Source organism: Trachinotus anak, unplaced genomic scaffold, assembly GCF_046630095.1.
Source record: "Trachinotus anak isolate AG129_WGS33_773 ecotype Australia unplaced genomic scaffold, CSIRO_AGI_Tana_v1 ptg000003l, whole genome shotgun sequence".
Lineage (NCBI taxonomy): Eukaryota > Metazoa > Chordata > Actinopteri > Carangiformes > Carangidae > Trachinotus > Trachinotus anak.
Genome location: NW_027273854.1, coordinates 16,452,127 through 16,469,812, shown reverse-complemented (window position 1 = coordinate 16,469,812; position 17,686 = coordinate 16,452,127). Strand labels below are relative to the sequence as shown.

At 41.8% G+C, this 17,686-nt stretch overlaps 1 protein-coding gene across 3 annotated transcripts in view; it reads right to left on the bottom strand.

Annotated features, from left to right (window-relative positions):
• The window catches only part of grin2aa (glutamate receptor, ionotropic, N-methyl D-aspartate 2A, a), a 138,132-nt gene that overhangs the window by 10,796 nt on the left and 109,650 nt on the right, over positions 1-17,686 (bottom strand). For all 3 annotated transcript variants that reach the window (XM_071474137.1, XM_071474136.1, XM_071474135.1), the window contains 7 exons: positions 15,796-15,967; positions 14,362-14,515; positions 13,231-13,356; positions 12,836-13,065; positions 5,480-5,640; positions 2,087-2,176; positions 1,217-1,314 (listed from right to left, as the gene is read on the bottom strand). In XM_071474137.1, coding sequence (XP_071330238.1) covers positions 1,217-1,314; positions 2,087-2,176; positions 5,480-5,640; positions 12,836-13,065; positions 13,231-13,356; positions 14,362-14,515; positions 15,796-15,967 — 1,031 coding nt within the window. The remainder of the gene's footprint in view (positions 1-1,216; positions 1,315-2,086; positions 2,177-5,479; positions 5,641-12,835; positions 13,066-13,230; positions 13,357-14,361; positions 14,516-15,795; positions 15,968-17,686) is intronic.

Sequence of the window (17,686 nt, the reverse complement as noted above, 5' to 3'; positions counted from 1 at the left end):
CCTCAACTCTTCCCTGAAGAAGCCACATCTTCTCCCTGTCTCCTCTCTGTCTGCGGGAAGCCATATGCTCTCCACCCACATCGTGTCTATCTGAAAAAGTAGCATCTGCCAAGACACCAAGTCACTGTCATCTATCAAGGAACCTGCCCTCCTCTCACTCCCCATCCCTCTCCCTCTCCCTCTCTACCTGACACACACTCTTTCTTCGTGTTCCTCTCATCCTGTGCTCCCTGTCTCGTCCTCTCTTCATCCTGACTCTGGCCACCACACACTCGCACCATCTCTGTTTTTCTCCCTCACTGATTTTTTTTCCCCATCTACGTCTGTTACACACTCTCTTTACAGTTCTTTTATCTCTTCCTCCCTTCCTGTCTCTCTCATCTTTTCTTTTGAATGAAATGTATCTTTTAGACAAATAGGAAATACAGCAATTCTAGAGTTATTAGCATGTTGGAAAGATAATACAGAGTTTAGGCATCCTCGTTGGATATTTACATTGAATGACTCTGCAGCTACAAGTATGGAAAGATTGGTTGGGATTAATAATCAGGAGAAGAAGACAAAGCCAAACAAAAACACTGAGTCTGATTTTTGTCAAAAATTATCCAGCCATGAAATATGATGGAGTGTGGCCTGCATGCTCTGCAGCCCTGATAAGATTTGGTTAGAGAGGATTATTGTGACACCAATGTTCATTTAATCAACTTCAGTGCACTTAATGCGAGTGGCTGTGAACACTTGCATCAGCAAAATGCTTTCGATGTAAAATGTAAATGAATCTGTCACTAAAAGCTCGAGCTGTCTCGCTTTCCTCTCTGTTTTGCAGTGGGAAATTGTTTATGTAAGAACTTCTGAAGCTACTGTAATAAAGGAATGTGGTGATTCAGATAGAGTAATGTGCACACACACACAAACAGACACACAAATCTGGCGCTGCAGAGAGGAATACATTAGAATAACTTACACACTTTGCCCTCTGTTTAGAGCAGCCTTTTGTGTCCAGAATAACATCAAAGGACTATTTATACTTCACTGCTTTCCCTTTGTGCTGTCAGCAGACGAGGCGGTAGAGATGTGCATGTGTGTGTGAGAGAGTGCAAGTACCTGTGCATGAATTTACAATGCTGCCAAGGAATAATGTAACGTTTTGCATCCGTGGATAGCTTCATGCACTTGGAATTTGTGTACGCGACTGCTGTGTGAGTGTGTTTCTCACCATCTCCGATAATGGCCAGGATGGCCAGATCGACCTGTCGTTTCCAGTAGGAGCCTTTCTGCAGAGCAATGCCGTAACCAGTGGTAGCAAAGATGTACCTGAACACAAGCACGTCCAAACACACACACACACACACAAAACACACATTTTACACTGTATTTCTGCAGATGGTGTCACTGTGATTAAGCATATCTTTAAGGAGATACCTCATGCATAATGATGCACACAATTGCCATAAACTAGAAATATGGGTGAAAGATATTCAGACAAAATCCCTGAAACTGAACATTTATTCTTAGTTGAGCCCAGCGACAAGCAGCCCTTCTGTAAAGAACCCATACAGATACATCATTGTATATCTAAATTCCAAGTGTGTCACTTTTACTGTAGGGTGACTGCTGCAGGCTATCCGATTTGCCACTCTCATGACTGTAGGTTAAATATGAGCATAAACGCTGGAAATGGGGAAAGAGTTTGCACCTCTAAAGCTCATTCATCGGCACGTTGAATCTCATTGCTTTATGCCAAACAAAAACAACATGTAAGAACAACAAACAGGGGATTATGTGTCTGACCGTTTCTGTTCAGGACCAGTGATTTCCTGAGCAAAAACTGTCAGCAAGAAAGAAAATATGAATGTTGAAAATTCTGCTTTAGACTTTCTATGTGTAATGGCACAAACACTATCCAATAAAAAAGTTATGTGGCCTGAATTTACATCTGTGCAGTGGAACCTGAAACAAACGTAAAAAAAAAAAACCTTTACACAACTTACATAGTGGTTTGGACCAAAGAATGTCAGGATCACATCATGGCGTGCAGACAATCCACACTGACAGTGTATTTTTAAGGAATTAAAGCTGTAGTTACCCGCTGCCAATGGTCACCAGCTTACATCCTTCATCTCTGCCAGCCATGTAGTTCAACACTGCAGCATCATAGATGAAGGCGTCCAGTTTACTGCAAATAAAGAGAAAAAAAGAACGGAGGAGAGAGACAGAGGAAAACAGACAGAGGGAGGGGATGAAGACAAAGCATCAGGGGTTTCACTTTTTTTTTTTTTAAAAGAGACTGAGTGAGAAGTGCACAGGAGGAGACAGACAGCAGAAGAGGGGCTTATTTTTTCAGAATGTGTTGTTTGCGGATCAATTCTAAAGTCTTAAATCATCTCCAATAGGACTGCAATCCAAGCATAACCAAACACACAGAGGACACAGTGGGGAGTGGCTGCGGTTCAATACAGCACGCTTCACTGATGATAGGACCTTGGAGGCACACGGACGACCTAAACAAACACACAAACAGACACAAACATTTACACTGTCTCTCTCTCTCTCTCTCATTCTGCCCCTGTCCACACACACATGCACCACACACATACACACACACACACACACACACACACACACACACACACACACACACACTAGCAGGTCGCAAAGTGGAACGTAAAAGATCCCAGACTCAGACTGACATTTTCGATGTAACTGATGCTGTCACTAACTGCTGCTCTCTGACTGTCTCAGAGCCCGCACACTCACACACACACACACACACACACACACACACACACACACACACACACACACACACACACAGGCATACATACGCATGGAGAGCCCTGCTAATAGTGCAGTGACTGGCTGGCATTTACTGAATGTCAGATCCAGCCCTCTAACGGAGGCTCACAGCCGATAGTTTAGCTGTGTAATTAGCTTAACCCAGCACTGGCTCCATCCACACGCAGGCTGTGTGTCCAAACATGCGGGGAACAAGGCATGTGTGCGTCCGTGTGTGTGTGTGTATGGTTTAGTATGTGTGTGATTGTGCAGATGTGGCTGCGCACTGGTGCATGTCTGTGAGCATGGATTTGTGCGTGCATGTTTGCGGACACTAGCCAGACATACTGTGGCTCTAAAGGCTTGAAGAGGGATTCGGCTATCGCCGATGTGTCACACCTTTATTTGGGTGAAGAAAAAGTAGCAACACAGATTTTCTCGCCACTTTTCTTCTGCACCTTTGAATGACGTCTTTAACACAGAAGAATGGCCATTTAGTGTGACTCTGAATCTTATTTCACACCACTAAAGGGCAACTCTTCAGTACAGTACAGTACCTGTCAGCTTAACAACAGCACAAAAAGCATCTAGACCCAAATAGAACATTGGAACAGAACTACATTGTAAATCCTAATCCAAAATGATGTCACTAATTCAGTAATTTACTCTACAACATATTTCCCACATAGAAACTTTTTGAGGAGTTAATGTGTAAAAATGTTCCAAAATCACGACTTCAAACCCCAAGCACACCAAAAAAAAAAAAAAAAAAAAGTTTCAGCTAAAACATGCAAGGCTGTCTTCAGACTGACAAGAGTACTGCGTCATAAAAACTCAGGGGGCTGCGTTGGTGTGGCTACGTGTTACCAGACAGAAAATGAAATGCAAACAGTTCAGGTTGAAGGCTCATGAGATGCCAAGACTCTTTGGCTTGAGGCAGGATTTTACAGCTCTGCAAAGTTACCACAGCAGCAACAAATCCTCTGCTCCATGTATTTACATTTGCATGTTGAACTTTTTAATTTGTGGAGTGCCATATAATTCACAGTAGATAGTTCACAGCACGCATTTGACTGGTAAATCGAGCATGTTGAAGCAAAGGCAACTTTTTTTGCCAGAGCTGTTTGTTTTTTGGGGTCTCCACTGTGCTAACACAGTGGTCTCATTGAAAATGAATGAAGGGGCTGTGGTTTTTTCACAGTCCTTGCATCAGTTTGGTCACTTACAGCTTGTTGGCATTGTGCAGTATATTTGCACCAGATAGAAATGCAAGCGTTTCATGTCGTTACACTGTGTTATCATTCATTTTACTAAAGGTTTACTAAAATATAAACCTTGCTGCGACTGTGAGTAATTCAGGTCTTGAAATGTAATCAAATCAATTCAACTCCCCTGTGCATAGTTTTGGTTCTTGTGGCTGTAACAGATTCTGCGTGTAAAGCCTGTCAGCATTATGTGTGATGAGAGCTAATCCAGCCATCGAGCCTCAAACAGCTGAACGCTGCGCTGTTGCTCATCTACTAATACCACAGAATAGAATTATCACTGAGGGTATTACTGACTGCACACACCTGGAGGACGGTGGCTGTTTGTTCACACATATACAAGAGCATGTGCTTTTATTTTGAAGTATGTTGCTTGTGTGCATGCAGTATTGCTTTACTGAGATATGTGTGTATGTGTGTGTGTGTGTGTGTGTGTGTGTGTGTGTGTGTGTATGCATGCATGTTTAAGCATGTGCTATATGTTAATGCAACAGCAAAGGCAGAGAGTATTATAGACGCTGGAGTGGTTTAAGCCTTTCTTGTGTTTATATCGAGTTTATTTATGACTTATGGATGAGAGAGAATGAGCTGGAAGACATAACTGCAGAAAAATCAGGGATCATAATTTATGTCCTATTTGTTGTGTGTTATTTTTTACCCCCCCCCCCCTCGTAGAGCAGCCTGTCCTTTGAGCTGAGAACACTGATTGGATCCCACCCCATAGCCATTAACCAATCGGCAATCACTTCTTGTCATATCATCTCATCAACCTTTTGTCCTTTACCTTTACCATTTTTTCCCTTTCCCTTCCCTCTCCATTCCTTGATGCCCGCCCCCCTTCCTTTCCTGTCAACCCCCCCCCCCCCCCCCCCCCCCCCCCATTACCACTCTCTTCTTCTCTGGTCTCTTGGTCCCTTCCTCCTGCCCTCCACCCTTCCATCGTTTCCTCCAATCAATGCCCTTGGCCTCCTTCCCCACCCCTTTTCCTCTTTTTCCCATGTGAAGGTGTGATGTGATTCTCCCCTTCTACCTCCCTTTTTTATTACCATCTTTAGCTCTACTTTTCTCTCCATCCAACCCTCTCTTTCAATCTGTCCTTAGTTAGCTATGTGATAACCCTCCCCCCTTCCCTCTCTTACACACACTTACACACCACCACCACTATCACCACCAGTCCCATTATAGAGACCAGTACTAAAAATAGCTCCTACTGTTCCCAATGAGGAAGCCCATTCATCCCCAATCTCAGAGGAGCTGTCACACACACATGTGACACCAAGTACACTCACAGACATGCAATTACACACACATTTATGTGTAGGTAGACACACACATGCACACATACACAAAATAATATTTTGCACTAGTCAAATAGCATTGATCATGGATCAGTAAAGGAGTGTGCTTACTCACAAAATGCACACACAGTGTTTCCTCACCCTGTTTTGAGGCTGACAAGTGCGTCCTGAACACCAGTTTGATGATATTTCACCATGTACTGGTGCATGGCAGGGTAGTTCTTCCTGATGTTCCTCTCTGTAGATCCGTTTGGAACCGTCCCAAAGCGGAACGGAGGCGAGTATGCATACGGGTTCTGAAACTGTGGCAGAGGAAAAGAAAGAGAGAGGAAACACAGAGGGAAAAGCAAAGATTAAACATAAACACAGACAGAAGCACTGAGAGACAGCATGAATTCCGCAGGTGTTTGTGTGGGTCTGCGTAAGCAAGCACTACATGTGTCGGTTGAACCACAGTACCACAGAGTTACAGAGATGTGAAGGACTTTCTGGTGATTGTCTAAACCAGGAGAGCTACTGTGACAAAATGAAAGTAGCTGAGAGCTCCACGTGTCTTATATTACTGGTTAAATTTATTCACATATTGTATCAAACACTCAAACTGATCTCAAAAACAAATCAGATGAAGTTAGTTTAGCTAGTCATCAAATATCATCATCCAACTCACATTTTGTATCAAAAACATCTGAAACTCACATCAGTGTTAATCTTTTAAAATCTACTTAGAAATCAGAGAAAAAAGAAGCTCCTTAGTAAGTAATCCAGTGATAGTTGTCAGCACATCCATTGGTACAAACAGAAACTTAAAATAGCTAATTGAGTACACTTAATTTTCCAAAATGTAAACAAACATGGGCTAAAAAAAAAAAACAGGGCTCAAATTGAAGCCCACAGTTTAACTCACTTAATCCATTTCCATCCATTTCCTGTTTATTGGAAAAGTTGGGTTTATATCTGTTCTGTTGTCCAGTAGAGTTCCTATCACTGCATGTCGCCCTATGGCATATCTGATGTAAACTTGACAGCGTAACATCTGACTGACAACTGAGTAATACTGGGTTGGTGCTGAAGAGGGGTGGGTATGTCTGTGTATTTGATTTAGTTGCATTTGGAGCAGATTTACTGCGTGAAGTTGTGTTGCTTTAAGTTTGAACTATGGTTTGTACAGACTGTATTCTCAGAACCTCTGGGTGAGCATCTCTAAAACAGGGGGTGATCTACTGCTAGCTTTTGAGCCACCTGTTGGAGATGCCTTTCTCCAACAGGTGGCTCAACTCTTAATTACTTTCATTGTGGTTTTCCCTGGCTTTCCCAGTCCTGCTTCATTTGACCAACATCAGATTAGTCTTAAAATGGGCTATAAGGGTTTACAGATAAGCCACAATTAAATAGTCACAAGTTGAATTTGAATTCAGCACACACGAACCTCTTATGCGCTGTATATGCTGTTGCGTACAACCATGGTGGTTATGTCATGACAGACTTGAAAGGCAACATGTGAAATGGAAATAAATATATTTTCTCAGTGTCTGGAGTTGCTGTATTTCATTATGGAATTCTGCTTTATTTAAAAAATCCGTTCTGATGTCAAAATAAGTGTGATTATTGTTGTGCTGCATCTTTCTCTCACTGGGTGTACATCAAGTAGCATCTAAACTATTAGTTCCTGACATGTCTTCCTCTCTGAGCATGTCCCACAAATGCAGTATGAGTTGCAAATGAGTTTCTTATATTTGGTCACACATCACAAATGGACTTTTTTTTTAATGTCATCACTTAAACACTACATTCTCCTCTGTTCGTGTGTAGATTACAACACGGGACTATTGATTACCAGTGTAATTACATACGTTTTTCACTGGATAGAAATGCAATCTGTAATCTCTGTAAAAGCTGCGTTGTACTATGGGTCGTAGTACAACATGGGATGGAAAAATTCACACATTTAAACCCCCCCCCTATACAATCTGCACTGCAAACTAATCTCAGCACATTTTCGGTTGTTTCTTGTCAGTGTGTAACAGAGTGGGTAATCATATTCAAAGTCCACTCTTCCACCTTTCTTCTGCTCTCTCCATTCACCTACTTTCCTTCTCTTTTTAGGTCGCTCTTTCCCATTTCTATTATCTACTTATTACATTTATCTGATTTATTTGTTATTTAGGCTTTTTCTTTCTCTCCCTCCCTTCCTCTAACTGATTTACCTCTCCTTTTTGAAATTCTCCTTTCATTTCTCTCTGTCTCCCTCCTCCCCCATCTGCTTCTCTCTCAGGTATAATCTAGTCAGTGTACAGGTCAAGGGTTTTGTAGTAGTGTGCTTGTCGCTGCGGTAACAACCTACCCTCAAGCACTGCAGTAACAATCTGCCCTGAGTGCCAGAAACAGGCGAACCCTATCAATTAGAAGTGTGTATTATGAGCTCCACTCCAACCACAAAGTGTGTGTGAGTGTGTGAGTATGTTGTGCGGCACTGAGGAGTGGTTTTACTACATGTATTTAAAACAGTTCTGTAAAGTAATATTTGATGCCATTTTCAAATACATGTCTGTTTTGCTTTGCTTTCGCATATTCATACAAAACAGTAGTGACTCAATGCATAGGCAGCGTGTGAAGGATTTTATCTGCATATCATTAGCATTGGTGTTATGTTTGTTGTCTGCTAAAAATCTGTAAAAAAAATTAAATGCGTATTTACATGAGTTTCAACTGTTTATGTGAACTATTTACATCACAAATGTATCTCCATAATACATATGTAAATATTTACAGATATTCATGCGTACCGTATCTGTCTCCACACATGTGCATCTGTATTGTGTAATCAGGTCAGGGTGAGGGCACGCGTTGATAAGTCAGACTCTACTGTGCATGTGCATGTGTTGGTGGTGATGTCACGCAGTGTGTGTGTCAGCATCACAAGCGATAGCCCTCCGGAGACACTCTCTCCCCACACAGTCATTCCTATTGTTTCCCTCTCCTCCCTCATCTTTCCTTCCCTCTGTGGCTCTCTTACGGTGGAGCAGTAGCTTTAAGGTCAGAATGGGCCACATGTGAAAAGCGAGGGGGCGTCGCTGGTTGGAATCGCCAGGCCAGCTGGGGAAATGCAGACTGGGGAAGCGCTCGTCTCTTGCTGGATAATTACCAGTGAAGGGCTTTTGAGAACTGCACCAGATGCTGCTAATGAAAGCTTGATGCGGAGATGATGAGAAAATGAAAGAGCAGAAGCCGAAGAGGGACAGGTGGAGATAAGAGTACTCACCGCCCTGCTACGTGGTCATGACTGACAACACTGCACTCTCACAAAACTATGGAGTAGAAATTGAGATTTTGTTCACAAATGATGTAAATTAATTCCCAATTTTTCCACCAAGAGATCCATTTTTTTCTGCCGAGAGCTTAGAGGGGGGGTTCAAATGGAATATACAGAAACATACAGTGGACATATACACCATAGATGCCAATATATCAGTCTGAGAAATCTCCCAAACCTCTGAGGTTGTCATGCAACCCCAAGTGGGATCACATTGCTATAATGTCAACTCATCCAGCCTCCTTTTTGTCCATCTACCCTCCTCTCCGGTTTTGTCCCGTATCTCTTTTGTTGCTCCTTCGTTCTGCTCCTCTCTTGCACCCCGCTCTATCTCCTTATTATGCAAGTTCTGCTGTTATATAAGCAAAGGACTCCCTTCTGTATATGTGTCTAACTGTGTCTTTGTCTATGTTGCGTGTGTGCGTGTTGTATCTCTCTTGAGGCAGAGCTTCTCTGGACCTTATGTGTGATTTTCTTCATTATTATTTTGGCGTTAAGCTGTTTTGTCATGTCAATGCAAAGTGTTGACTTGTCGATGAGCTTGTAGTCTTTTTCCCTTAACTCTCTGCTGTTTAAATTGGATTTTTCTTTGTAGCTACAGAAACCTTGAAGCCATGCTCTGAATTTGAAAACAGATTAATAGCTGATCTTCTTAAAAGCAATCCTAATGTTCCAAATGTTGTGGTAACATTGCATCTTTGAGCACTTTACAGACAGGCACTAGAAATTAAAGATACCAATGGTTAAAGTCATATAACAAGGTGATACTGGTGTATTTGAAATTAGCCAGTAAAAAGCACTGACTGGAAGCTGTGAGATGTTTCCTCTTTAAGAATATAGTTAGTCTTTATATTAATATATTGTCATTGCCTGTAAAATCTGCAACTCTCTCACCTTACCTAAACAAGCAGCTTAAAGAATTTCACGAGTAGTTCCAGCAGTAATTTGACATTTGGTCTATTTTTTTTTCCAGGATGAATCCTAACACATTTTTAGGAATAAAAAACAAGACGCTTTTATGATGATGTATCTAAATCATTGAAACTCGGACAAACCTGCTGTATTTATGTCACCAGACCAACACAACTCAGGGGGTTTCTTTCTATCTGGGATTCGTGTTGCAGATTTCCAGACTGATCCAAGTGGGAAGCTCCAAAACCTATTTACTGCTGTATTTATGTCACTGCGACAAACCACTCCAACCCCAGCACAGCACTTAATTTAAATTCTTACATTCTGCGCACCAAACACATGCTCCTCTATCAACTGTTGAGAACAGCATGTCCTCTTCAACAAGCAGAGGCAGATAAGGCAGGTTTGTAAAGAGAAATGTGTGTTGGTTGTTCGGCTGAAACACCACACACCTCTTAACTGACTGCACTTTTCTCCCTTTTGTTGGTGTAGCTAGTGCAGTTGGCGGATCATTTTAAGAGAACCACATTTTGTCCGGCCATTTCTTTTATTGTACCTCTTCACAGAAAGCTCTGCACCGGTACGTCAGTGATGCAATGTATTTGCATTTGCGTAGAGATTTTCTGTGAGCCCCACCAATCCATGTGTGAAAGTTTTTTCTTGACCAAAACAACAAACCCCACTTTTCTTCCAATGTATGTACAGGCTTGCTTTAGAAAAAAAAATAAAAATCATCTGCTGAGTGTAATGTAATGTAATATTTTCCACGGTTGGAGAAACAACCAATCCAATTAGTGTTTCTGTAAGTGGGACCAAAGTCACACGCTGCACACAGGCTGTACACTATATGGAAACAGAACAAAATGACTTGCTCAAGTCACTGCAATATTGTTCTCAAGTGATGTGTGACCAGCCCGGGGCTAAAACTAAAAATACTGTGTGATGACCATGTTGCTCTGTGTCTGCAAGATGTGTAAGCGTGCACCTGTTTGCTAACATGTTAGCTTAAACAACTTGATAAGCTGATACAGTCTGAGGCATCTTTGTTGTGGGTTTGTTGTGCACCGTTTCAGCCCCCTAGTGGTCAAGTTAAAGCAGTTTTAAGGAGTGTTCACTTTCAGGGATCTCAGTGGGGAATTTTCTTCATCATTTTGCTGGTCACAGTTGTCACGGCGTCCAGCCTCGCTCAGCATATCTGTCTGAATGGCCATTTACCCTTTTTGTCTGGTTCCTTTCTTCCCTGACCCTCTCTGTCTTTCCGTATCTCTTTTGCTTTCTCCCTCCTCATGCTGCTCCTTTCTCCCTACCTCAGCCGTCAACCTGGCCCATATCTGTCCGCTTGTTGTCTTGTAACATCTTGTGCGTCTTGGCCTCTTGCTATTCCTCAGTCACCCTCCTGCCAGTTGCTGTACCCCCCCCCCCCCCCCCCCTCCTCTCCGTCTGTATGTTGTCAAAACCCTCTACATCATTCTCAAATGCTCTCTCCTTGGTAGCGTCACCCCAATACATCTGTTCTTCTCTCCTCGAGAAACTCTTTACCCTTTAGTCTTGGTTTTCTTTTTTGTTTCTTTACATTTGGCTTGACTTTTTCCTTTAATGTTTTGGCCTGTCTCCCTCCTCCCTCGTGACCTCTTTTTCTACTGTTCTATATTACTTTTCTTATCTGTCCTTTCTTGTGTATACATTATTTTATTTCAGTGCCTATTATCACAGTTGTACACGTGTAATAATTCACAATCATTTGTGACAAAACAGCGCAGTGATGTAAATCTTTTAGAAACTAAAATTCACACACTGAAGCACTAGAACACTATTTCTATTAGACAGCTTAGACAAGCTATGAAATAAGGCAAAGAGACTTACATTTTGCAAGCATTTAAGACCAGAAACTGTTTAAACACCTGCATGGGTATGTGTGGAAAAGGAATTTCTCATGTTAATGGTTATTAGTGGATTTTCTACACTTTTCTTTACCACCAACTTATTTTCAAACTGCCGGTGTGAGGAAGCTGCAGCTGTTGCAATGCTTGCAACGGTGAACAGTGCACCATACAAATTTTAGTTTAATATGTCCATGCAGTGTTTTTTTTCACTAAATATCACTACACTGTTGGTGGATAGAAACCATCAGCATGTTTATTAATTTAGCAGTCTGTAATGATTTTTTGGTACTTTTGTACATTAGCTAGCAAGTTAATCGCGGCGATTGTCATTTCCTGTAAGTCCAAAATGACTGTGTTCAACTTGACACTACCCAATCGAAACTCACTGCACAGGTAAGTAAATAGTGTAGACCAATGGGCTGTGGCCAACTGGTGAGCTGCAAAAGTACTGCGAGTGGGCCAACAACAGTCGTATCACTGTTATAGGCCAATGATAGGAACTTTTACATTGCTGCAGGGTGGACCACACCATATACTTCTTTGCTATCTCAGTCTGAGTGTGCACTAACAGATGAAATTCTGGCAAAAACTGAGGTATCAAAATAGATAGTTGGTTAGTGACAGGAAGAATTAAAAGGAAAGAGAGTCGAGAGACAAATGGTAAACCGACAGGTGATCTCTCCTCCTGTCAAACAAAAAAGGAAACTTGAGCTTCCTACATGTTTCTCCTGCTTTCAGTTCAGCCTTAATATTTCACTGTTATCATAATAATTTAATAATTAATGTTAATTTAATTCATCATTTGGCCTCTGTATTTTCATGGGGTCGGATGTGGGTCACCAACATTTTTGAGATTTTCAAAGTGGGCCATGAGTTGGAAAAGGTTGGGAACTTCTAGTGTAGACAGTGTACTACATGGAAGTGGACAGAACAGAAGTATCTGAAATAAGACAGACATATGTCTGATGTTACCTGTGAGACTGTAATTATAGGCACTTGTTTTCTGAAATGGCCACTAAAAAGCTAGTTGTCTTAGGTTCCACATTGTTACTTTTGAGGAAAATGTATTGCAAAACAATAAAAAGTTACATTTAAGACTGTTAAACTTTAGTTTAAGCCTTTGAGGGCTACAGAAAGATTGATGGATTAATCCACCAAACCACCACAGGGTTACCAGAGCTTTAAAAATGAGAAAAGCCTGGGAGGTAATTGGAATGAATTTGAGACTAAACTCAAGGGCTGCAACCAAAATGCAAACACAAACCTTCCAAGGTGTGTAAATTGTCTTTTTTGTCCCTTCCTAAATGCCCTTTCTAAATCCTCTGCTAACGAACAAACCACCATCCAGCCACTGAAGTCAGCAAACCACCTCTCCTATTTGTTATCCATTACCTTGTTGTCAGAAAGCCCGGTGACTTGGTCGACAAACTCCTCCTGGATCATGAAGGCGGCCAGGTTGGCAGTGTAGGAGGCCAGGAAGATGACAGCGAAGAAGGCCCACACAGACACTATGAACTTACTGGTGGTTCCCTTTGGATTTTGCACTGGCACAGAGTTGTTGAAGACCAGACCCCAAAGCAGCCACACGGCCTTGCCCATGGTGAAGGAAGGGCCGTGGGGGTCTGAGAGAGAGGACAGGGGGGAGAATGCCAGATGGTTTAGAGGACAATTAGAGAACGACAAGATAACATAAAAAAAAGAATACAAAATCTGGAAAAGAAGATTTTAATATCTTGAATATAGACTGTTTTCTGTACAGTGCGTGTGTCGTTAAGGTTGATTCTCACCTTTTCCCTGTGCCAGGTTTCTGTTAAAGCCCAGAGGACTGATGTACTCAAACATGAAAACAGCCATTGCAGTCACCAGTAGGAGCATCACAAACATCATCACCCACACTGATGCACTGAATGGCTCTGATAGAGAGAGAGAGAGAGAGAGAGAGAAAGAGAAATAAGAGGAAAGAGATTAAGTATTAGCACATGTTGGGCTAGATTTTCACATCTCACAGATCACTTTTTTCCTGGTTTGTGCTCACTCCCTTACTGTCTTTCCATGAACTGAATGAATAAATCAATCACGTATAGACACACACACCCACACTGGGGAAAGAACTGCATGGATAACAAGCTGACTCCTGCATGTTCACAGAGCCCCTACACACACACACACACACACACAGACACAAACTTGCATATACACAGGCACACCTCCTATTTGACAGTGTGAGGAGGTGTACAGTATAGGAAGCCCTGGTGTCAGCACTCCTGTCCTCCCTCTGAGCTCACAACCCTACTGCAGAGATTAAACCCTGCTCTAATGTATGGGAGAGCACTGCCGGGACACGGCTGCGCGCTGTGTGTGTCCAAGTATGTGTGTGTGTGTGTGTGAGAGAGTGTGTGTGTGCTGGCAAGCAGCCATTATGGGGTTTTCCTGCTAAGCCCTTATAATTGCCACTTTCACAGCACTAACTGCATGCTGCATACATGTCAGTATGTGTACCTGCGTGTGTGTGTCCCTGTGTGTGTGTGTGTGTGTGTGTGTGTGTTTCTCTCTGCACTTTTATGCAGCCGTCAGTGGTTCCTTATATGGGAGTGCAGGACGCTACGCATCAAGCATCCATAACAGGAATATCCATGGTCACTCAGGTTAACATCCTACGTTTAAGTCCCTCTCAGGTAAGTGAGAGTCATTGTGGCAGGAAACAGGAGTTGAGCTAAATCCCTCTGATAGAAGAGCAAGTATTGACAGCTGTGCAACGGAACTGAATTGTGTTGTCATCTCTGTATCTTAGGGAACACACACACCCAAAACAAATACCCTTCTGCACTCACACAAACTGAAAAAGCAAATAAGACAGATCTTCCTCTCCCTCTCCCCTGAGTCCAACAACCCAGCACCGGTTTTTCAGTGACAGTTACCGAGGAAGGCTGACGGGGATACGGTTCCGTTGCTACGGGAGACCATGACGCTGATCCCGGTTTCCACGAACGGGACGGAGAAATCGATGACCTCAGAACGCTCCTCATTGATCGTCAGAGATCCGACGGCCATGACGGCTTTCTTATAGACCACCTTTTGGGGGCGGAGGAGAGGGATGAACATGGGGATAAAGGGAGGCAGGACGGATGGATGGATGGATGGATGGATGGATGGATGGATGGATGGATGGATGAGCAGGGTGAGTGATTAGGGATGAAGGAAGAGAGAGGAGTGAGGGCAGGGAGAATGGAGAGAGACAGATGTGCAGAAGGAGAAGTAAAAACATGGAGGAAATGGTAGAAAAGCAACGGTTTAAGGAGGCAGAGTGGGAAGGGGAGGGAACGAGAAAAGAAGGGGAAGAAGAAAATTAACATTATATTGTTTGGTCACAGTGGTATTCACTGTGGCAGTCAAATGCAACAACCAATCAACATAATCGACATAACTTTGAAAGACGCAACCGCCTGATGAAGCTACACTACACTCATTACTGCGTTTGTTCAAATCCCAGTTCACTTTTTGGTGACTTGATACAGAGAGTAGGCAGACAAGCAGCGAAACTGACACGGATTCTGACAAGTTAGCTGTTTAGCTATTTGCTTCAATAGTCTACTAACTACATTTAGTTCCTGCAAACTAACCTTTCATGATAATACAGTAAAAACTAAAACAAAAATACATGCAAAAAACAAACCCACGCATCAGAATATGATTTTTACTGACTGCAAATCGTTATGGTTTTTAATCTCAGGTTGACTCTTCATCAATATAATCTACATGCCAGCGGGTGTCACCACTAAATAAGATGAATGCCAGATGAACTTCATCTAAGTGAATAAAGTCTGCCATAAAAAATATGGACAGCTATAAAGTTTATGGTGTTAAAATTAACTCTGGGACTTTACCTTCAAGTAGAAGCTGGTAATTAAAGCTTTGCAAAGGAGTTTTCTGCAGGAGTAGCTAAGATTTGTTTACTTTCAGAGCATTTACAGTTGGTGCAGAAGCCTCATAGCTGAAAATTAGCTTCCCTGTGAAAGTTTTGCAAAGTCAACACTTAAAGCTTCTTTTGAGGCATAAAGAGCAGGAATATCCTTGGCCAGTATTTCTCATTTCAAGAGAATGCTCTTACACATCATTTTAGCATTCAGCATTGTCACTTCTTTAATACATAACATAAAAGAAACTCATATCGGTTACATATTAGTTGTGTGTGAATTATAACCCATTATAACCTTTTGTGTTGTATATATGTATATCATGTATATACTGATATCTGAACACAGATTTAGGTGCCATCTGATTCTGACTGCTGAACACTAGTTTAGTTAGTTGAATCACAAACACACACACACACACACACACATTAATCTTACCTCTCCCACCATCCCATTCCAGACATTGTTAATCTTCTTGCCATGCTTGCCATTGGTTACCAGGTACAGGTCATAGGTGAACTTTACATATTTGGCAATTTTCTTCAGAATATCGATGCAGAAGCCTTTGCAGCACTTCTTGATGTACGTCCCACCAGCCTCTGTTGTGTTGCTGCAGAAACACAATAAAACACAACAACTGTGTTATAGAAGATGAGAGGAGCGGCAGGGAACAGAACATTTCATACAGTCCACATTAAACATATACTGAGTGGGCTGAATATTAAACATACCAGCTCCTTGCATAAAAAAAGACTGACCGTGTAAACCTGTATCTTAATTTTATATTAATTAATATATTTTATATACATTATTGATAAACTTTGTTTGACTTCCTACTATGTTTCCTTTGACTTAAAAACAAAGAAAACATGATTTGCCTCTCTTTCCATCACACTTGCTAAATTTATTTGAATGCACCAATGAACAAATGTCACCCTGGGACTTTTTAACCTTTAAGTTGAAGTTGTTCTACTCAGAAATGACATCAGAAGACTTGGAAAATATGCTTCTTCTCTCCTTCTACCTCTCTGTGTCTCTAGAGAAGGGGTTTGTGACGGCACTGCATCTGCAAGCCTTGTACCATCTGTGTGTATGAATTTGAGAGCAGGAGAGTTCAGACAGTGTTCACACACACACACACACACACACACACACACACACACACACACACACACACACAAGACTGCACATCAACTTTCCGCCACCTGGGACTCTCATTTAACTTTTAGATGTGTGCTAATTAGGAGAAGATACCCTCGCCCTTTAGTTCAACAACAACCTGGGCAAAAACTTGATGGAAAGTGATAAAAAATAAAAACCCTCCACACACGCGGCTGTGACTCTGCAGTTACCTTCAGAGCTGAAACTCTGTCACTTTGAAGGAATTCTGTAGTGCCGGAAAAAACGTTATCTGTTTTTGTCCCAAGTGCAAACTCCTGTGTTGCCCTCACTAGTCACCATCGATCTGTCAAATCAATGTCACCCCAAGTGGAATTTCTTTCCTGTCTTAAAAATGGAAAGGAATTTCCTCTTTATTGTCTAATAGTTTCACACAAGACAGAAAAGGTTCATTTGAAAAAAAAAAAAAAAACAGATGCTGACTGATCTGTCAGCAGTTGTGAATTACTTTTTCTGAAATGTTGCGCAATCACCCAGGGTGATTTTCTACAGATGTAACCACAGAGTATCTGTAGCAGATGTTGGAGCAAATTTAAAATGAAATAAATAAGCTAATTTGCAAGCATGCCATGTGTCAACAAAGTCAGGATAATTCATTACCATTATGGGTTGTTTCCTCATCAAAAAGAAAAAAGAAAGACTTTTGAAAAAACTTTGACACTCCTTCTGTAATGCAACGTGTATTTGTTAAAGCCCATCACTGTTTAAGGTGGCCGATAGCTTCCAATTAAGCGCAATGGTTATGGCAACAACTGCCAGTAGGACACAGCAGAATGGGTGGATGGACAAAGAGAGTTGCAGAGCTCGGCCATATGTGTGACTTAAAATGCATTCAATAGCTTCAGTGAATCCAAATTAAATCACAGATTTTCTACACAGAGAAAAAAAAGAAACATGGCTGATTTAAGCATAATATATCTTATACAGTATATTATCATATTGGCAAAAATGTAGTCATGTTACTCTTATATAACTACATGATGAAGAGGTACAGGGAGGGGGTTGTGCAGGGGACGGGATCTGTGGTAATAACACCGGAAACAAAACAAGGACGACTAAGTCAGCTCTCTGGTAGGTTCAGCTGGCAGGGCAGCGGCAGAGCAAGCATATAGGCCAGAGCTGTAATAGCTGCATTTATGAACACAGTGTA